The sequence below is a fragment of the Rhincodon typus genome, chromosome 17 (assembly GCF_021869965.1).
Source record: "Rhincodon typus isolate 14 chromosome 17, sRhiTyp1.1, whole genome shotgun sequence".
NCBI classification, from domain to species: domain Eukaryota; kingdom Metazoa; phylum Chordata; class Chondrichthyes; order Orectolobiformes; family Rhincodontidae; genus Rhincodon; species Rhincodon typus.
Genome location: NC_063348.1, coordinates 18,680,995 through 18,703,729, shown reverse-complemented (window position 1 = coordinate 18,703,729; position 22,735 = coordinate 18,680,995). Strand labels below are relative to the sequence as shown.

The window sequence follows — 22,735 nt, the reverse complement described above, 5'->3', positions numbered from 1 at the left end:
CTTAGGAGGGATTGAGGGTAGGTAAGGATGATAATGGAACTGTTTGCAAAGGGATGATAAGGCAACAGTAGGGATTTCTTCAACCCAGATGTAGTGATTTAATGAAGTTTGTTACAGAGATACTGCTGAGGATTTGTTACATTGTTGCAAAGTCCATTCTCAACATTTGATCAAGAATAGTGCCATAATCTTTCAGTATCAGAATTTTCAAATAACCGACCAAAGTTGAGACTCTGTTTGAACAGATAGTTCATTCTCTGATTCAATCAAAGTGATAAGGATAGTCAGCGATACAAGAAAGTCTGTTACTTGGACTTGACACAGCAGGGAAACATGGTGTTAGTCAATCAAGACAAAGACAGCTTGGGAATTTGGCAAAGCTATTAAGGACAAGATATACTTGTGCAAGAACAGTGCTGCGGATTCTACAGATTATCAGAGATGGAAACACAGTCTGGATGATAGGGAGTTCATGTTTTTTGGTAGAGAATTGCAAGAGTCAATTTATTAAAAAAGCATTATGTCCTCAGTCAAGGATGATTGGCTTGTGCGAGTCTCTAAAAGGGGAGGTGCAGTCAGCCAAATCTGTCAGAATGGCAGTAATAAGAAAGAGTAGATCTGGAGCGGAGTCAGCACATAAACAACTACAGTGGTTCAATCCTCCACAGAAGAAGAAAATCTTGGTTGGCGTGGTTCCCGTGGCTGAGATAATCACTTTGTTCTGATGAGTAGGTTGTCCAATAGAGGAATTCTCTGATGCTAATGGTCCATGTTGCTGCTTTGCTGGTCACTTGAAGTCCGAAATAAATGTTGAAATACATATGTAGTGGGTCTGTTACAACAAGTCTGAACCAAAGAGTAAGAAGTGAGGAAAGACCAGCAAAAACTTTAGGAGTGGTTTGTAAGGCTGAAATGCTGCAAAGGAGCAGGAAATAGTTCAGGAAACGATGTTAAGCAAGCTACTGGGTGATGGCAGTATGTGTCCAGTTTGGGTGAAATTGCAACATAAAAATTGAAATACAGTGAACATAAATACTCAGATTTTATTTCCATTGAATCCCTACAGTGTGGGGACAGGCCCTTCCCTATAACCCACCTAATCTACACATCCCTGAACTCTACAGTCAATTTAGCATGGCCAATCCACCTAACCTGCACATCTTTGGACTGTGGGAGGAAACCAGAGCACCCGGAGGAAACCCACGCAGACATGGGGAGAACGTACAAACTCCACAGACCCAGGTCCCTGGTGTTGTGAGGCAGCTGTGCTAACCACTGAGCCACTGTGTATTGATTGTGGTTGGGCTGTTTTAACGTAGTGAAGCTGTATCATATACTTGGCTGGCTTTAGAATGGAGAATTTGATAATAAACTTAGTTCACATTATGGCAAATTTTCAGGGAAATGGTGAACTAGGGACTTGCTGAAAAGGGCATTGGGATCATGATGCTTGCTTAACTTATGTCTGTTCCCTTGCCATTGCAATCAGTGTAAAAGTTGTGCTGCCTGTAGGTTTTTACAATTGTACCCAACAGTTAACAATGCTATTCATTGGTGACATGAATCTGCATGGGGCCTGATAGAATGAGTGGCTGAACTACATATAGTTAGCCTGTAACTCCTAAAGGACATGTAGCTGCAAGCATTGCTGGAAGTCATTTGGAAACTGAACCTGTGCTGTTATACTTTGAGGAACTTGTAGGACAGTGTGCACTGCATTGGTGCAAGAGGTGGAGAGAAGAAGGGACATCTTGTATCTGCAGGAGACTGGAGGTATTCCAGGTAGTTGCTCAGAAGACAATTGGACAACAAGGTGCAGAGACCAATGCCACAAGTGTTGCTTCAAGGACAAGGCTGGATTGCAGAAAAGAAATTAAAGATCTAACTCAAGTTGTATAGGTGAGTAAGTTCATCTTAAAATAGCATATTCTATTAGCAGGACCATTAGCCTGATCCACTGCTTAATTAACCACACATTCTCCACTTCTCTACCAATAATCTCCATCAATCAGGACTCAATCCTTTAAGTTTTATGATTTATCCAAGTCTCACTGAGCCCTTTGCACACCCCACAACAACAGTTCTCAGCCTGATCCTCTGTAAATACATAATGGAACACTTTCTTTTGGTACCTCCTATTACCACATGCCTGGTATTTATATTCCTATAAGACATTTTTGGTTTACTTCTTGTGTTGGTTATCAGTCTTTTCTCATGCTTTCTCTTTGCCCTTCCTATTTCCCATTTCACTTCCTCTTTGAACATTTTTATGTTTAATGCAATTCTCGCTTGTTTTAGCTCCCTGACATCTGTGTTATATCCCAGTTTTATACTTCAACTCTAGTCTGGATTTATATTTTTGACCATAAAACCATAAGAAACAGGAACAGGATTATACTGTTTGGACCCTTGGGCCTGCTCTGCCATTCAATGGGATCACGGCTGAGGTGACATTCCTCACATTCACTTTCCTGCATTTTTCTCATGGTCCTTGATTCCTAGACTGATCAAGAATCTATTTATCTGATCCTTAACTATACACACAGACCTGTCCCCACAGCTCTCAGTGGCAAGGAGTTCCAAAGTCTCATAACCTTCTGAGAGAAGAAATTCTCCTTGTCTCATCCATAAATTGGTGTCCCTTTATTCTGAGACTATGTTCTCTGGTCTTAGACTCTCCTATGAGGGGAAACATCCTCTCAGCATTTACCCTGTCAAGCCTTTAAGAATCCTATATATTTCAATGAGATGATCTCTCATTCTTCTAAACTCCAGTGTGTAGAGTCTCAACCTGTTTAACCTTTGCTCATAAGACAATCCCTCCATACCAGAGATCATCCTAGTGAATTTTCTCTAAACTGCCTCCAATGAAATAATACCCTTCCTTAAATATGGGACCAATACTGCTTCCAGTTCTCCAGACGTCATCTCACCAGCACCTTCCACAGTTGGAGTAAGACTTCCCTATACTTATACTCCAGCTCCATTGAAATGATGGCCAATGTTCAATTCAATTTTTTCATTTCCCCACCACCAAAATTATTGTGACTGCTTTTTCTTTTCAAACCCTAACCTGCCAACATTCCACTAAGTCTTCCTGATTACCTGATGCACCTGTGTTTTATCTTTCTGTTTCATGCACAAGTATGTCCCCCATCCCTTTGTGTTGCAGCTTTCTACAGTTTTTCTCCATTTAAATAACAGTCTGTTCTTTTGTCTTCCATTCAGAAATGAAAACTTCATACTTTTCCACATTATAATCCACTTGCCAACTTTCTGCCCACTTACTTAACCTTTCGATATCTCTCCAAACTGTTTGTATTCTCTTCGCAACTTGCCTTTCCACCTATTTTTGAGTCATTTGCCAATTTGGCTACGGTACATTCACCTTTCTTTCTTCAAGTCATTAATATATATTTATAAACAGTTGCGGTCTGAGCACTGATCCCTGTGAAACACCACTGGTTACAGTTTGCCAACCTGAAAAAGAACCGTATCCCCAATCAGAGATAGCAAGAACTGCAGATGTTGGAGTCAGAGACAACACAGTATGGTGCTGGAGGAACACAGAAGGCCAGGCAGCATCAGAGGAGCAGGAAAGTTGACATTTCAGGTCAGGACCCTTCTTCAGAAATGGGGAGGGGGAAGGGAGCTGGGAAATAAATGGAGAGAGGAGGGGTGGGACTGGGGAAGGTAGATGAGATGGTGATAGGTGAGTGCAGGTAAATCACTTGCACATCCGTCAACTTGGTCTACTATATCCGCTGCTCCTGATGTGGCCTCCTCTACATCGGTGAGACCCAGACCCGGAGACCATTTCGTGCGCTCTGTACATGGCAAACGACAACACTTTCGAGTTGCCAACAATTTAACTCCCCCTCCAAATCCCTGGATGACATGTCCATCCTGGGCCTCCTCCAGTGTCATAATGACACCACATGCAAACTGGAGGGGCAACACCTCATATTCTGCCTCGAGAGCCTACAGCCCAATGGCCTAAACATGGAATTCACCAGTTTAAAAATCTCCCACACCCCGAGCCTCATCCCAAGTCCAAGCCTCCCTCTCAACCCCGCCTCCTTGACCTGACATAACCTATCCATCTTCTCTCCCACCTATCCGCCCCACCCATCCCACTGACCAATCCCCACCACTCCCTACCTGCACTCACCTATCACCATCCCACCTATCTTCCCCAGACCCACCCCTCCTCTCTATTTCCCAGATCCCCCCCAGCTCCCTTCCCCCTCCCCATTTCTGAAGAAGGGTCCTGACCCAAAACATCAACTTTCCTACTCCTCTGATGCTGCTGGCCTGTTGTGTTCCTCCAGCTCCATACCGTGTTGTCCTTTATCCGCACTCACTGTTTTCTGCCCAACAGCTAATTCTATCTGCGACAAAATACTACCCCAACACAACCTTTTATGAGGTACTTTACAAAAGCCTTCTGGAAGTCCAAATACAACACATCTACTGATTCCTCAAGAGGTATGAGGGGCCATGGGATATGAATGGAGGGTATGGCCTAGCATGAGATATGAGGGCCATGGGGATTAGCCAGAGGGGCATTACCTGACATAAGGAATATTAGGATGGCCTTCTGAATTTGTCAATCAAATGACTCTCTCATGAAGACTGTGGTTCACAGCACCTTTGATGTGGATTGAACCATGACACTTTAAAATGTTGGCTCAACTCCATGATAATTAAGGGGGAATAAACCATGTATATCCCTGGAATGAAGCTGACCAGGTAAAAAGTGCAAGATATGGATTCATGACCCAAACCAGTCTGTATACTTCAAAGGCCTGAAAAAAAAAATCAAAATCATGGGAATACTGCATTACTTTGTTCTTTAAGCCAAAGCTGCCACTTGCACATTGAGATACCTGTCTGCAGTATTTTGGGCTGTGAGTTTTTGTACATATATGCTTCCTGAGGCTACTTGCTCCTTATCACAAAGCAAGACTCATAACACTCCTATATTTACATCTGTAGGTTATCAAATACAAATCTTTGTCGTAGTGCCCAATTTATCTCTTCACATGCTTATTCTACACTGTTGTCTTCTCTCTTACAGATGTCAGAATCATGTTATCATGATTTGCATGATTCTCATTATACCACATCCCCCACCAAGTTTATCTCCACTTGGTGTATACTAATCTAGTAATTTATTTTTACTTTCTTACACAGGCCTGGATTTTCCACTGTTCAGACAGTCATTATTCCAACATATTGTAAATGGGAGTTGTGTGTGGGGATGCAGCAGTGTCACCATCATAACAGATTATGACATGCAACTGTCCGAAAGTCTCCATTTAAATCAAAATTTATGGAGTTCTAATGAAATTAAGCTAAATAGTTAAGGTAGTTAATAGTAACAGTTAAAAAGTTAGACTATTAAACACATAGTTGAATTCCTGAGTAACTATTCAAATTACCCATACTTACACCACACACCCCCAATACCAACTTCCACAGTCCCCTGAAACCCTTCACTTCTGGACCCAACCTGAACGGTGTGCTACCATTCCTGCTAGACCAGACCTCACCCACCCTCCTGCTTTCTTAATGTTTTGAGAAGTTCTGTTTGGCTTTAGGTTGGGTTTGAAAATGGATACGTCACTTTTAATCTCCTCCCTATTAACAATTCAGCAGATGAGTACCCATTATTCAGTGAAGCTGCTCTTTAACTGAGTGCAATGATGCTGTTCTGTAGATGAGTAGAGCTAATTCCCAGTCTGGATTCTTATACATCTCTGACTTTAATGGCTTAACTGCTCTTTCTGCCTGTCCGTGTAACTAAGGATAGAATGCACAACATGTCATCTGGTTGATCCCTGTCTCCAACCTAAAATCTTCATTCAAAAAATTGAATTCCATTGTTTGATAGTAATTCTCCAGGGAAACTGTATCTCAAAGATCCTTTTCAGTTCTCTGCTGTGGGTGGCATTTCACCTTGAATAATAGCCGATGAAGATTAAATACATCTTTCCTTTAAAATCAAATGAATCTGTTGCTAGTCTTTCCCATGGCTTTTCCGGAAGTCTTCACAAAATCATTAGCTTTATCAACATTTTGCTGGCAAACTGTCCTTCAAAATGCTGGTGACCACATTGATTTTTGTGTTGTTGTTATGTATCTAGATGGAGTTTCCATGGAGTTTCTGCAAGATTTCTCTGCACATCGACTTTTGTATAACCATTCTACGGTCATACACCATAGTCTTCCAATATTGTTTAGTGTTGTTCCTACTCATGGTATTTTTTTTCAGCACCCGGTCTGCTAGAATATCTTTTGAACTTGCAGACAGAGCTGTGTGACCTTTGTGCAGTCCTTGTCACATTTTTCAGCTGCATGCATTTGTCCAAATTCGCCCTCAGTTGCAGGTGAAGAGTTGGTTATAGCTTACAATAGAACTCTCCTCCTTTACAAGAATAATATGTTCTTTTTCTGCTCGATACATTCTGCTCTCTATACTGTATCTGCTGCTACTTATGCCTTGCTTGGAACATAGACTATCCTGTAGTCAGATCTGAACAGCCTGAGTCTGAATCTTTGAATGTCTAGAGGCATTTTTGAGATTTATTCCGATCCCAATAATATTATCAAAGGCTTGTGATCCTTCACTACTAGAAATTTCGGTCTCATGAGGTAGTCTGTAAATCATTAACTACCCATGTAACTGCTGATGCTTCCTTCTCTACAGTTGCGTACCTCTGTTTGGTCTCTTAACATTAGACAGACCAGTTTGCATGTTCTGTCAGTATGCACTTGACTAAGAGTTGCTCCCAGTTCTGTAGATAATTTATCTGGGCTGATGACAGCGAATTAGCTTGGATTGTAATATGCGAAGACATCAATAGAAAGTAATTATTTTTAATCTTTTCAACGTAATATTGTACAATTTCTTATTCTAATACTATCTGTTTCTCCTGATCCTTTTTGTATACCTCCATCCTCCTTTTTAGTACTACATCCTAGTGTCCATGCCCCTGCTAAAAATTAGTGTAAATCCTCTTCTTCAGCTCTAGTAAATATTCCCTGTAGGACATGGACCCTAGATCTCAAGTATCAACTTGTCCAGACTCTCCATGCATCACATCACCCCCACAAAATAAGATCCTAATCCCCAAGAATCTAATAATATAATGCTGGCTCTCCTAAACCGCTTATCGAGCCATGCATTCACCTGATTTATCCTCTCGTTTCTGCACTTACTGGAAATTTGGTGTTGAGTAATTCACCCACTGATTCCTGTTACGAAGTTGTGTAGAGTAATCGTGAATTGGAAGGCAGGAAACTAGAATTTGTTTGTTTAAAAAAATAAGGGAGAAGAGTGCATGGTTTCTTTAAGAGGTAAAGTGCTTTTCTAAGCTTACAGATTTATACAGACAAAAAAAGGGTCTGTATGTAGCTGACGATGTACAGCCAGTTCTGAAATTGAAACATGTATCAATTGGCTGTGTGACTGGAAACCTTAGGCTTATTTTGATGTTTTGGCAACTAGCTGGAATTAACCAGTTAATTTAAACCAAGCACTTAGTGATTGAAAGCCAATTGAATTTAAATCTGGTGGTCGGACCAATGCTATATACCATATGCTATATCGTATATAAGGAGAGGTTTTTTAAAAATCCGGTGAGAACAAAGTGCCATCTGAGAAATAAGCATCTAGCTCTCACAAGAAAGTGCTAAGCTCTCTAAAAAGGTACAGGTAGTTCTCCTAAAACGCGATAGTTGCATTCTTACATGACCTCACACAATAGAAAATCACGCTAAAGAAAATCGCCAGAGGAAATCACTATAGAAAATTGCTATACCCCTACACAGCAGAAAGTTTGCATTATCCAAACAGCATCCAGTATTCATCAATCGCATTACAGCCAATTCACATTAACAAAACACATGTTGTAGCAGAACTACCTGTAGCACAGCATTTCTAGCTAAGAATCCTTACAGAAGACTTCACAGACAAAATACCCTGACAGCTGGATCAGTGGAGGAAAGGCGTTTATGAGTTGAGAACAACAGAAGAAAGGCATGTAGACTTTGAGAAACTAAGTTTTAATTTATTTTCTTATTATTTGGGTTTATATAAGTGGGACTTGTGTTAATTGGAACAGCATACCAATAGAATTTAGTTCAGTTAGGGAATAGTTAGTAGTTAAGGGGGAATTGTTTGGTTTGTTAGCATTTCTGTTAATTTATTCACTGTTAAGGTTAAATAAATAAATTGTTACATGTTACTTATAAAGTGAATATCAGGGATTATCTTTCATCTAACCCCCCCCTTCTCCGTAATGTTCCGCAAAGCACATCCAGCAGCTAAAAGGCACAAGTCAGGAATATGATGATATATTCTGGCTTAACTGAATGAGTGCAGCTCCAAAAACACTCAATAAGCTTGATGTAATTTAGGTCAAAGAGTCCCGCCTGATTGAACGTTGAAACAGATGGATGTGGTTCCATTTTCTTCATCACTATTCACAGTGGTTCACAGTGTGTGCTATCTAAAAATGCATCACAGGAACTCACTAAGTGTTCGTTGACAATACCTTCCTGCCCAGTGATCTCCACCACCTAGACTGACAAAGACATGAGCATCTGCAAGTCCCCCTCCAAATCACGCACCATCCTGACGAGGAACAATAGCACTGATCCTTCACTGTTGCTGGGTCAAAATCCTAGAACTCTATCCGTATCAGCACTGTGGGGATACTTATTCCACATGGACTGCAGTGATTCAAGAGGTGACTCATGACTGTCTTCTCAAGCGAATTCAGGAAGGCCAATAATTACTGACCTCGTCTATAATGCTCATATCCCAACAAAGAATAAATGTTTAAAAACTAATGCATGACACTGAGATTAATCCATAGATTACTGCTTCACAGGCCCTGTTACTGATCTCTTTGTTACTTCTCTAAAATGTGCCTGCAAGAACCGCAACCATCTTTGTAAATCAAGGGACTGATGTGAATCAGACTGCTTGACGGATGTTCAATGACATCTTGGGCCCTGGCACCAAGGACGCTATCTCATCTGTGGTTGTACCTCTTACTATTGAACACTAATGCATTCTTGAGTTTTCTCCTCGCTGCTCCTGTACAGTTGAGCCAACTATGATATTGTGGACTTGGCTCTGGCTATCTTACCCTAGAAACTTTCTTCCTAACCAGTATTCAGAATGAGATACTGATTGGAGCATGAGATTTACTCAGGGTACTGCTGGACAACCTGCCATATCCTTCTTCTTTGTCTCAAAGTCATCCATTCCTCCACTGCCTCCACACTCTTAGCTAGGAGGTGATCAGCAAGAATCATGTTATCCAAGCAAGATTTTACATCATAAATGCATAACAATGATGCTAGCTGCCTAATCAAGGTCAAAATCCCTAAGCTTGAACTGCTTCAGCTGACAGTGCTTCCTGTATATGGCACTTTCAAGACATTGGAATGTTTTGGAGTCTCCACATGGAACAAGATGTACATCCAAGACCTCTGAGATGGTCTGTCATATCAACTATACCTAACATAAATAAACTAAAGACAGAACACATATGCCAACTATTCATGAATGTTATCCAAGTCTTGCTGCATGGAGATATGGAATGATTCATCATTGATGGAATTGCAATCAGAATTGAACAATGTGCAACTATCTGTGAAAAGCTCCACTTCACCTTATGATGGAGGGATGGTCATTGATGAAGCAGCTGAAGATAATTCTTAGCAGGGCACCACCCTGAGGAACTCCTGCACTGATGTTGTGGGGCTGAGATAGTTGGCCTCCAACAACCACAACCATCTTTCTCTGTGCTAAATATCATGTGGATGAATTTTGCTGTCATCCCCATTGACTTCAGTTTTATATGGGATCTTGGCGCCACACTCGGTTGAATTCTGTTTTCAAGCCAGTCTCAGCTCTGAAACTTAGTTTTTATGTTTAGCAGGTTATTGGTGCATAAGTACTATTTGATAGCAGTATTTAGAAGCCTGTGAATGTTTTAGTTTTGTCTTCTTTTACTGACATTCTGGGCTCCACAGCCCTTGAGGATGGGGATGTTCTTTGCTCCAATCATTTTTAATTGTCCACCAGCACTTTTGAATGAATGTCCCAGGACTACAAAGCATTGACTTGATTATGGGTTCACTTACTTGTATTTGTAGCAGTAGTTCTCAAACCTTTCTGGATTATTACTTGTGGAACTCCAACTAAATTAATCTTCAAAAATACAAGCATACAAAACAGGAGCAGAAGAATCCAACTTAATTATCCAGATAGTTATCCCAGAATAAAAAAGGATTAAACCTAATCTAGTTCCTGGCTATACGACTGACTTATCAATCACTGACACCACCCAACTGTTCCCACAACCTTGACTACCACTACTGAGAATTGAGCATAGAGAACACATCAGGAAAGCAGAAACTTGAATCTCCCTTCCTAACAGCACCATGAATGTATGCACAACACTGCCATGATTCAAGAAGGCAGATCATCATCAGCCTTTCAATGATAATTAAGGGTGGGCAATAAATGCTGACCTTATATGCCATGAATGATTTTTTATTAAAGAATGTCCTCAAGTACCCATGCAGAGGAAATATAGGTCTCTTACTTAAATTTCTATGTTGCAAATACAATCTATTGGGAAAAAAACACTTGTTTATATTTTTTATAACAAGATGGCGTATGCTTTAAGGATGTGCAGCTTTGTATAATTCCAAAAGTAATCAGTAATTTATTACATTAGAAAATTTCTGTTGACATAAATCACATCATGTAACCCAAAACAGAAACATTGTTTATAGACTGTAACTGTTTGTCTTTAAAATGAAAGGCGACAAAAAAAAAGAGAATTTATACAGAATGCTAAAATGTAACATTTTTTTAAATCTCTGCAGTCAAAGCAAGGGGAAATCAAGCAGTTGATAACTTTGTAATAGAAACGTTACCAATTTCAGGAAAACATTGTGCTCTTTTACATTTACTAGCAAATTTGCCTGGTCGAAAAGGTGGAGTTGGAAGTGCTCAGAAGGGTCTAACTCAATGTACACCAGGAGAAACTCAGGCTGCTATCAACAAACACAGCAGAAGACCGAAGAGGGCAGCAAGACCAGCAGTCACCTGGTGAAGTTCCACAGAAAAAGAAAACTCATTAAAACACTTCAGTAATCTTATACCACTGGCAGAGAATGACCTGTTGGGTGACAAAAGAATGATTGGAAGGAAACAAAGGTGATTGTAGGCTGAATGGTATTTATTGAGGAATAGAATTATATAATTGGTCTACTATTGCACAGGGTGGCACACATCTATTTTCATCCTCCAGCTACCATGTCCCTTAATGAGCAACAAGGTAATGAAGCACAACTAGCAATCGGTGCATGGGCAAGGTATGTAAGTCTAAGTGGAAGCCTCAGATCCAATAATAGATAAGCAAGACACTAGAGCTTGGGTGTAAGCAATGTGATACAGACATCACATGTTCTGGGGATGGTCATAAAACAGATACAGAAAAAAAAACTTGAGCTCGGAATATGCCTTATTTTTGCTTCAGTGATAGTTTTACACAACGCAAAATATGTTTTATCTACATAATTCTAGAAAATACTGATGGTAATTCTAGAAAACTAATTTTTTTTTAGCATTTAAGTATTTAAATAACATTTGTCTGTTAGTCAACAAGCTGATTTTTACCATCATAAAAATAGTAGACAAAATACATGATTATATTAAACATGTGTGCTGATATCACCATCAGTAAAATTCAGACTGTAATTACATTATGAAATACTAATAAAAATAAAACTGAGTATATGCTTGTGTCCTGAGGCTGAGAATTCCTACCCTGCTATTCTACACCAACAGATGTTTCTTTTTCTCTCACTGTTTCATTCACTCCAACTGCCAAACAGTGATCCAACTCTTCCTTCATCTGCTTCTCACTCTCTCCCCTAACTATGAGTTTGATTTAACACAAGTCACTCAAGATATATGGTCAGTCTAATCATAGTACCAAATAAACATATTATCATCATAGACATGGGACCAACCCAGGTTGGAGTCAGGAAGGAACATGAGTTTTCAATAATTTCAGTTTCAAGGAGCCCTATAAGGTAGCATTTCAGACTCTAATATTCATTTTTGACAATTTGATATGGTCATGTTACCAATTAAAGTCAGGTTTAAATATGACCTTACACAAAACCATACAAATTTATACTAAAATTGCCTGTCTGAAAGAGAAATTAGGGAGAAATATAGAAATTATGGAAGCTCTATGCAATTAACTTCATGGACAACTGCATGGTTGGTTAATTCGAGTATAACTCATCCACTTAAGCTAAAAAGTCCCTGGTGCCAGATTCATGCCAACATCCCTTAACTGAAACACTGTGGCTCAGTTTTAGCCCCCCTGAGTTACGGAGGAGCATGAGACAAAGTGATCTTGTTCCTGATAACTGTCTAGTCATCATTTCAGAAAATGATCATTCAATTTGATTGTGTGACTTCCAGAATTGAATAGACTGACAGTAAAGGGGAAATGCTGAACAGAAGGAAACAGAGTCTGAATGAGGTGCCTTGTGGGAGAATGAAATAAGGGTTTGACCATTTGGAAAGCAGGATCAAGAGATTCACAGCATTTTTCTTTATTTTAGCAATCACCAGCATCTTGTTAAAGAAAGTAGGATGAAAGGAATGCAGGAGAACGTTGTCACTTTAAACTCGAAAAGTGACAGTAGTAACTTCAGACCTTAACCACAGCCTCACTATCTTGCAATGTGAGCAGAATTTGCCTCAATGCTTAGAGGCATAAAAGGCGTATGACCCTTTTAAAACACCACACCACAGCAGCATGTGTTTTGTTTATTCGGGCTTTTGATTTATGGTCTGTTACATTTGTTACTTACTACTGCTGATTATTCCTCACGCATCGATCTAACCCTGTATTTTGTTTCCGGTTGGTTGTTCATCTTATCTCGACCATTTTTGAAGCGTTGCACTATCAAGTCATCCAACCTGTCAACGCCTTCTACGTATTTGCGTATTTATTGGTTCTCTTCCCCTCCCTTCTCCCAAGTGCGTACTTTCCCTCCCAAAATTACTCAAATGCCTGTCTTTGTTGAAAGGTTACCCACCTGAAACATCAAAACGTATTTTCTCTCTCTTTTATTTACAGCATTTCATTTTGATATCAAATTCCAACGTTTAACACGTTGCTTTTCAACTACAAAGCCATGTGGCCGCAAGGCTCCTCTTCTGTCATTAACTCCGGCGTGGTGATTTCTGCTACTCATGGATTTCTGCACTGATACCTGTAAAGCTGTTGTGGGATTTACTTTGACAAATTGGCCGGCGCGTCGAATTTACTGTCTGAATCTTTGCCACGGTTCTAGGGAGTGTGGAGACATAAACTGAAGTCATCTGCAGAAGTGAATAAGAGATAAATGAGTTGACTTCTCAACATCTATTTTCTAATTTGGGGGGGAAGTTGAAGGACGATTGCAGCCTTTGCATTTGGATCGTCCTCAGCAGTCGGTGGGCCTCAGTCTCCTAACAACCTGAGCTAGGTTTGATTCTGGCTGTTTGTTTGATGCTGGTTGCCAGCCACAGAGAGTAGCCCCCTCCCTCCGCTCACGCCCTTAGTGAATCTTGGTGAATGGTGAATCTGCTGTCTGTGCAGTGACCAATGAAAAAACCGCGTGAGGAGAGACCCGCTGCCAGGCGCCAATAGTATTTGGAATGTGGCGAATTGGCGCCTCTTTCAGCCAATAGAATGTGAGCATAGTTTGGTTCCGCCCAGGATATCCACCAATAGCAGCGTGGGAACCCGTAGGTATGATTGACAGATTCATGAGCCAAACACTCTGGAACGTAGTTGTGATTGATGTGGACACTATCCAATGGGTCGCTGAGGGGCGGGTTCCCAGCCACAGTTGCTGGATGTGGTTCTGAAATTGGGGAGAAAGCCAGGTGCAAAGAGTGGGCTGGAGAGAGATATAGTTAGGGATTCAGCAAACCGCTCCCGGTCTGAGATACCAGCCGACTGGGCAGTGAGGGGGGAAAACGGGGAGAGGCTGAGGCACAGAGCGGGTGGAAGGGAACAGGCTTGAGAAAGTGATGGGCTCGAGTATGGAGTGTAGTCGGGACAGGTTCTTCACCTGGGACGAGGTGCAGAAGCACTGTACCCGCAGCGACCGCTGGCTGGTGATCCACAGGAAGGTCTATGATATCAGCGAGTTCAGCAAAAGGCACCCGGGAGGGGCCCGAGTGATCGGGCACTACGCGGGGCAGGATGCTACGGTAAGCATGGAGCTTTAACAGCAATAAGGGTGAGAGAGAGATTCAATAATCCAAGTAATCACTCACCAATAGGGAAAACGAAATGTGTGAGCGACAATCAGAGACTGACAACATCTCATGTAGTACCACGTCAGGTTCCCGAGGACCTTTGTTTTAAAGATGGTGGGGTGAAGTTATTGATCAATGGTCAGAGAGAGTGAATAAGGCAGAAAAACATGTCACTCACTGACCAGTCATGGCAGAGTGTTCTTCACGTGTTGGATTTTTCTGAAGGTTCGCCAAGCAGAAAAGTTGCTTTACAACCGGACCGACTTTGCTGTGATCTAAACCATAACGCGTAATATGCGTTGACTAGCGAGTTCAAGCTTAACAATAAATCATCCGTCACTGAAGATCACATGGTATGGCCAGTCCATTCCACGTTTGCAGAGGCAGTCTTCCCTATCACAAACATGACTTACTTCAATCATTGAAGTAAGATTCATTTTGACTGACTGTCCCAGGTCAGTAGTGATCATCAGGGAGTGTGACCATCTGAAATTATTGAACCAAATAGGATCAACATTTACTGATAAGAGAATCAAAAGAGAATAAAAGATCGATCAATCTTAAAGGGACAGATTGATGATCACATACTACAAAACCAACGACTGGGATAAAAACTGATCTCAGATCAGAAACATCAGGAATAATGATCAACAATTAAGGAATGATCTTAGTGTTGGAGAAAAATGGAAATCAATGTACTGGGAGAATTCATAGAAAAAAATGTTATAGGTACTGGCAATTATGAAGATCTCTTATCAACAGGTAAAAAGTAATTTGAGAATGCAGAAGTATTACAGTAAGGCTGAGAATAGGATTCAAGGCACAAGCAATACATAAAAATTTTGAGAAGTATCAAACTGTTGGGTGGTACATGACTTGGTCATCCCGCAGCCTTAGGATCAGCATTGTGGAAGCTGATAAGCCTTTCCTGTAGACCCTCTGAAACTGAGGAGCCATTCAGTAGATGTATGACATACAAAACTGCACCATGACTACTCAGAAGAACTTCTGGAGTCCTCAAGAATGTCCTTTTACCACCCGTTCTATCAGTCCACATCTAAAGCAATTTCCGGAGATTGGGTAACAGCCTGAAGTCAATCTATCTCTCATCAAACTTGGTAATGGGGAAAAAGTTTCGTATTGAGGGTGTAACTCAACTCCATCCACATTTGCCTCCAATGAGCCCGTAGTGAAAAGTATGGGAAAATTGAAATATGTTGAAAAATAGTAATTGTGGCATTTGATTTCTCTTGAGAATTTACTTGTTGCAATATGACACCTCATGTTAAGAATATAGATATTTGACAGACTTTTAATTGTTTGGTGTTGGTATGCCGAATAGCATTATTACTTTCAAGGTTTGATTTAACTTCACTAGTATTTGTGCAAATAATTTAAGTACTCAGGCAGTGCAATATTCTTCCACTAATTAGCAGAGGTAGAAAACAAGTTGTGCATTTTTGCACTTGAGCTCCTCAAGTTGTATCCTCAAATTTATTTCAAAAGCAATTTCTGCCCTTTTTAAAATCTACTTTGGTAAAATTTTCCTTGTAGGCAGGTGTCTGACCTACAGTTACTCTTAAACATATTGGTAGGTCATGTTCCAGCTGCTCCCCATTTGTAACATTTTGAGTTTGGCTTAAGCATTAACATTATTAAGGAGGAGGAATGGTGATATAGTCTTTGCAAACATTTTTTCTAATGGTATATGCTTTGATTTCAAGTTGTGTTCATCATTTTTGCAATCTCATCTCTTGTAGCGAAAGCAGATGATATCTACATACATGAATGGGCTGGAGACTGCTGAAGATGAATAATTCGTGAAAATGTTATAATCACAGTTATTATGCATCTCTAAGGCAGCCCATTCTCCTACACCTTCAACGTCCAGCTTATTGCATAACATTACCTGGAATTAGTTGTCTGTCTCAAACCATTACTCTGTACCTGTAACAACTGATCAAAGGCATGTCTTCGAAACGTCAATGCTTTCAAGTCAGGGAACACAGCTGCTGTGTTCTTCTTTTGGAAGCTGTTTTCCACACAGGTTGAAAGAGAAAGAATTTGGTTACAAGTACTCCTATGTGATCTGAAACTTGTCTATCCAACTGTAAGCACAATTGTTCCCAGAATTAGGGTACTTTGCAAGTATGTAGTCACAGTTCAAAAGTGAACCAGCCGAGTAGCTATCTGTAAAGGAGTGTCTCTTTCCCTGGTTTGGGGTATAACTATCATCATCATCAAATCCCTACAGTGTGGAAGCAGGCCATTTGGCCCATTGACTCTACATCGACCCTTCTGAAGAACATCCCACCCAGACATAACCCCCTGTCCAATCCCTGTAACTCTGCATTTCCCATTGCTAATCCACCTAGACTGTACATCAAGGGTTTCTTCCCAGTCCAAAGATGTGCAGGGGAGGTGGAGCATGGCTAATCCACCTCCCCTGCATATCTTTGGACTGGGAAGAAACCCATGCAGACGCAGGGAGAATGTGCAAACTCCACACAGACAGTTGCCTGAGAGCAGAATTGAACCTGGCACTGTGAGCCAGCAGTGCTAACCACGAAGCCACTGTGCTGCCCTAGATTTTTCTTCTGTTTGTTTATAGCTCTCTTGGATCATTCAGACCTTAAAAGATTGGCCACCGTTTAATGAATATGAAAGACTAAACTCAGTTCTAGTCAAGTTTGTCCTGCTTTCATGAAACTCTATATTCTCAGTAGTTTTTCAATGGAGAATGACAGAGGATATCTCCCCCTATTCTGAGGTGGGATCTGCCTGTATCAATGCCACTCCCAGTTTGCTCATTTTAATTTTTGACAAGTATGGTGTTTGGTGAAGCGGTTTAGAACCCTTTACAGTACGACCTGTCTGTTGGTTTATGCACTACTCCAAGATTCCTTATTGAATCATTATGCTTCACTATTAGACATTTGAAATTAGCAATTAGAATACTTTATATGTACATCTTCAGGAGGACTCCATGTGAGCTTTCTGTTTTTGTTCCCTAAGGCTAATATTATTTTATGTCAATTTTATCAGCACAAACCAGATGATATTGCTCAAACCAGTGCAAATATCGTGGAAACTCAAGTGTAAATTATATCAGGGGTGAATCAAATTTCTATGTTGTTTTTCCTGATTTAAGAATAATTTTATCCAAACTTAGCCTACCCACAAACCCTGCCACACGCCTAACTTGAAATAGTAAAGATGACAGGTTTCTGCTGATCGTGTCTGTTCATCACTGTTAGAGGAGGATCTTCAAGGAGTTACACAGGCATTGATAGACAGATTTTAAAAATCTTGCATATTGAGAAATATATTTTATTACTAAAATCTGAGGTAAACTAATACAATTAGTAGCTCAATATAGTTTCTTTTTAAGTAATTTAAAATGTGGTAACTCTACAGGTGGAGGATTAGACACTTCTATTTAAAGGTTTTTTGTCACAAATGTATTTCTGACTGCAGCAGTAAAACTGGACTGGGTTACCATTCAAAATACGTCACTGAATATGTTTTAGTGCAAAGTGAAAAAAAGTAGTATTCTACCATTATGCCCAATTGTACTGTTTCCTGGAAATTTTCACTTTTGTGATTTTGCAAATGTGTTTTAGCAAAAGAGTGAACTGAAAACTTAAGCATTGGCAACTTGAAGGGCAATTTGTGTTAATTTTCCAACAAACACAAATCTCACCCCTGCATTCATGTAACTATGTGGGGTTTTGCTTTTCTGAGTGATTTGTACAGAATTTCTGATTATTTAAAATTGTGATAGTTGCTTTGGGTATATTTGTACAGTTTCTGTTTATACAGCTCCCCCTGTGCAATTGTACAAATTACCTTTTTATTGAAATGAATAAATCAATAAGTTTAAATGTGCAATTGTCTGAAGTCCCCAGTGTACTGGGATGTCTGAAATAACCATTAGCATTTTACTAGGATCTGACACCAGTTTTTAAGTTGCATATACATTCAGCAATTTTTCAGGTCAAATTTATTTTGTCGTCCTTTATAATTAAAAATTGAGTGAAAAACAATTTATTCAAGTTCATCACAACCAATAGTTTAGTTCCTGTTGAGAGTGTTATCTACAGCACTGTTAGATAATTAGTTAGTGATTGTTTAAAAAGAGTCTTCAAATTATTTGCTCTCATTGATAAAGCAGGAGACATTGACATATACTGAAGTTATAAAATATGTCGAACCATTTTAAACATAGGGCAACTTCACAGATCCTGCATACCTGTCAAGGAGCAATGCTGATGGAGTGTAGCAGGTTGTAATCCTGTCTCCAAACCATAGTTCAGAGAAGGTTTGCTAGATTAGTACGTGGAATAAGCAGATCAGCCTTTCCTGTTAAGGCAGACAGAGAGGGCCTGTATCCTCTGGAGTTTAGAATAGTCAGAAGTGACTTAACTAAAACATATGTGGCCCTAAGGAGATGACTGGTTGAATGTGGAAAGGATGTTTCCACCAGTGGGAGAATCTGGAACGAGGGGTCATAATTTAAAAATAAGGAGGCACTCCATTTGAGATAGACATGAGGAAAGAAATTGTCTCTGAAGGTTGAGAGCCTTTGGACTGTCTTCCTTTCCTCGTAATGCAGTGGATGCTGAATCTTTAAATATTTTTCAGGCACAGATAGGTTCTTGGTTACCAAGGGAGTGAAAGATTATCAGGGGTGTGCAGGAATGTAGAGTTAAGGTTAAAATCAGATCAGCCAAATCTTATTGAACGGTACATCAGGCTCAAAGGACAGAATGCCCACTCTTATTTTTTGTTTGTATTTTGAGCAGGACTTGGGACTGTGGGGATATGCCTTTATAACTAACTGAATATCTCACCCAGCTCCTGCCTGTATAGAGTGATGCCTGCGCTATAAATAATGTTTCTCTGCTTTAGCCATCCAATAATAAAATGCTTTAATTGTAATATAATGCTTGATGTAAGCAGTATGTCCCTGTCTATTTTATGTTGTTGACTATACTCTTCACTGGATATGAGATTTATTTTAACCCCTGCGACAGACTTAATTTTATCAATAACAGGTTGCTAAATTTTCGCCTTCCTTTGCTTCACTGGATTGGAACAAACAACTGATGGTCTGACCTGAGACCTAATTTGTGTGTGTGGATTTATTGATTAATTTCACTGATCTTTCTGAAGCTGCTAGTCTTTTTCCACCTTTCTGTGCTGCCTCGGTAATCCATTGTCACTTTCATTCCCTGAGTGCAGAGTATGCTGAATTCTATGAAATTAATTTGTGAGATGTGAATATTGTGACTAGGCCAGAATTTAGCATCCATCCCTAATTGTCCTTGAGAGGATGTTTGTGAGCCACTTCGTCCTCATGTCCAATCTTATTCTTCTTAAGCATAGTGATGTCCTGCATGATTGGATTTAAACTTCCATTGTGGGTTTCTCTTTGTTTAAAAAATCCTGAATGTTGGAACATTTTCAAATCTTGCACAGATTTTGCCACAAATAAAGTGTGTTACTATGAATAACTTCTGGTCTCTTTCTTTAGGATCCTTTCACTGCCTTCCACATTGATAAGTCACTGGTGAGCAAGTACCTGAACTCACTGCTGATTGGAGAGCTTGCTCCTGACCAGCCCAGCTTGGAATCTTGGAAAAGTGTGAGTACCTTCTCCAGTCACTGTTCTGCAGAACAATTCAAGACTGTTTTCTCTAAACAGAATAGCTTGATTATTATTGTATGTAGAATCTTGATGTGTGCATTCCTACAATACAATAGCGACAATATCCCAGAAGTATTTTATTGTCTAGAGTGCTTTGTATAATTCTGAGGTCATGAAATACACTATATATAAATACACGTCCTCCTACCTTTTGTGTTGTTCCTATCATTATGAATTTCTAAGACAGACTTACAATTGCTATCCTGTTTACACCCAAACAGATAATAGTTACCTACTTTAAACATTATTTACAAGAATACTGCTGGCATTTTTCTTTCTATACAATTTAAAAATGCAAAGCAGCACTAATTTCTCAATGTGCAATGATTCTTCAAAGTGAGATTCCACTCACATTGCTAAGCAGCTTGTTTCTTTTTAAAACTCATGGTCTCTTTCACTCTCAGAAACTGATAACAGAGGATTTCCAGGAGCTACGTGCGCTTGTGGAAAGGACAAACCTCCTCAAGCCGAACAAGCTGTTCTTTGCTGGAATGCTAGCACACCTACTGCTCCTCGATGCTGCGGCATGGCTCACCCTGTGGTATTTTGGTACTTCCTTTGTCCCCTTTATGATCAGCACAGCTCTTCTGGCCATTGTACAGGTGGGTTTGCAGTTATCATGTGCATAACTGGGTAAATTCCTCCTGTAGGAATCTAACTGTCATGTTACGTGGGACTATCTAATACATGAAGTGGGAAATGCATAACTCGGCCTGACTCATCTGTGTGTGTTATATAATCTTAACAAGCTATGGTCACCAGTGAATCAAGTAGACACCAATTACCTTATGAGCTGCCATAAATTATGTTTGATGAGTCACTATGATTAGTGATTTCTGTATGTCCCAGCTGATAACTTACCCCAATATCTTCAGGTACGGCTGTCCTCTGTCTTAGTTCCTTCACAGGATGAGGGCGTCACTGGCCTGGCCAGCATTTATTACCCATTCCTAATTGTCCAGAGGGCAGTTAATGTTGCTGTGCGTCTGGAGTCAAATGTAGGCCAGAACATGTATGGATGGCAATTTCCTTCCCTAAATAGCATTAGAGAACCAGTTGGGTTTTTCTGACAAGCAGCAATGAGTTCACAGTCTTAATTAGACTGCTAATGCCAGATATTTATTGAATACAAATTCCAACATCTGCCATGGCATGATATGAACCCAGGCCCCCAGAACATCACCAGGGTCTCAGGATTTATAGTTTAGTGATAATACCACAGGCCATCAATTCCCTAATCAACAGATTTCAGATCAGGCTGATCAAAGATCAGGATTCCAACATAGAATGTTCTGCTCTCCGTAATTAGTGTGAAGACTTAGTTCAATCTTAAGTTGGTATGGCTGAGACTGGCCAAGGTAGCATGGATGTCCCAGTTGATGAGAGTTGTTGCAATGACCTATGCAGTGCTCTTGGTATTTGTTTGTAATGTGCACTCTTATGGTTTTGATTGCAGGCGCAGGGTGGTTGGCTACAGCATGACTTTGGACACCTCTCCGTGTTTAGCAAGTCCAAGTGGAACCATATTGTTCACAAATTTATCATTGGCCACCTGAAAGTGAGTCACACTGTATGTGGAGTTTACTGTACTACAATGTTGCTAATCTACCATAACTCCTGTATCAAACAATCTTTTTCCGGTAGTATGTATCTCTCTAACTTCTCACTTCCTGTCCTATGTTTACTATCTCTGTCTAATCATTGCTCTCATGCTTTCTTTTCTTTTCTCTCTCTCTCTATCTATTTCTCCTCACATTTCCACCCGTCTTATGTGCCTTTTTGATCTCCAAGGCTGGGAAACTGTTTCAAGAAATTTTGCCAGAAAACATCTCACAAAATCATGCAATGAAACCACAATGAAATTCCTGACTTACTTCTGCTCATCTCCCCCTGTTTCCATCTTATTTTCTGTCCCTCGTTGTCTCTTTCTGATCAGCTGCTGTTTGTTTTTTTTTATGTTGCCTTCCGTTTCTTTCTTGCTGTCCATGTATTTGTGTCAGTCTCTCATGCACCATTTTTCTTGCTGTCTATCTTTCTTGAACGCTGACCATGCAAATTCCCTATCAATGCCTGTAATTTTCTACATACACAGACCTAATGCCAATTTTACCTGTAGTTGTTTGCACTGTACACTTGTCCCATTGCAATTTACCCAAAGGGACTTGAAATAATGCCAAAGAACATGCAGTCTCATTAACTTGTTTTGGTTGGCTGAGCTTCATGTGGCTGAGACCAGATTTGATCCCCAATAGGTGGAAATCTCTGGATCTCTGCTGACTTAATAGTAGGGGCATTGCAAGTGGCCTCAGTGCCTTTTGGATTAGGGAACAGAGAAGTTACTCTAGTCTGGAGATGTGGAGGCCAATCAGATCATCCTTTGCGCTGATCAAGAAAAACCAAACGTTTGCTTGTCTGGCTGTTCAGTGAGGACAGGTCTTTTAAATTAAATAACTACATTGTGGAGGCAGGCCATTCAGCCCATCAAGCCCACATTCCTTCCAAAGTGCAGCCCACCCAGACCCACCCTATCCCTGTACCCTGAATGGCCAATCCACCTAACCTGCACATCTTTGGACTGTGGGAGGAAACTTGACCACCCGGAGGAAACCTGCTCAGACAAGGGGAGAATGTGCAAACTACACACAGATCTGAGGTTGGAA

The 22,735-nt window shown here is 40.3% G+C and overlaps 1 protein-coding gene across 1 annotated transcript in view; it reads left to right on the top strand.

The window, feature by feature from the left end:
- The first annotated feature begins 13,964 nt into the window (after positions 1-13,964).
- Positions 13,965-22,735, top strand: part of LOC109937249 (acyl-CoA (8-3)-desaturase-like) — a 36,936-nt gene continuing 28,165 nt past the window's right edge. The window contains exons 1-4 of the mRNA XM_048607168.1: positions 13,965-14,317; positions 19,902-20,012; positions 20,480-20,677; positions 21,532-21,633. Of these exons, the coding sequence (XP_048463125.1) occupies positions 14,135-14,317; positions 19,902-20,012; positions 20,480-20,677; positions 21,532-21,633 (594 nt within the window). The 5' untranslated portion in view covers positions 13,965-14,134. The remainder of the gene's footprint in view (positions 14,318-19,901; positions 20,013-20,479; positions 20,678-21,531; positions 21,634-22,735) is intronic.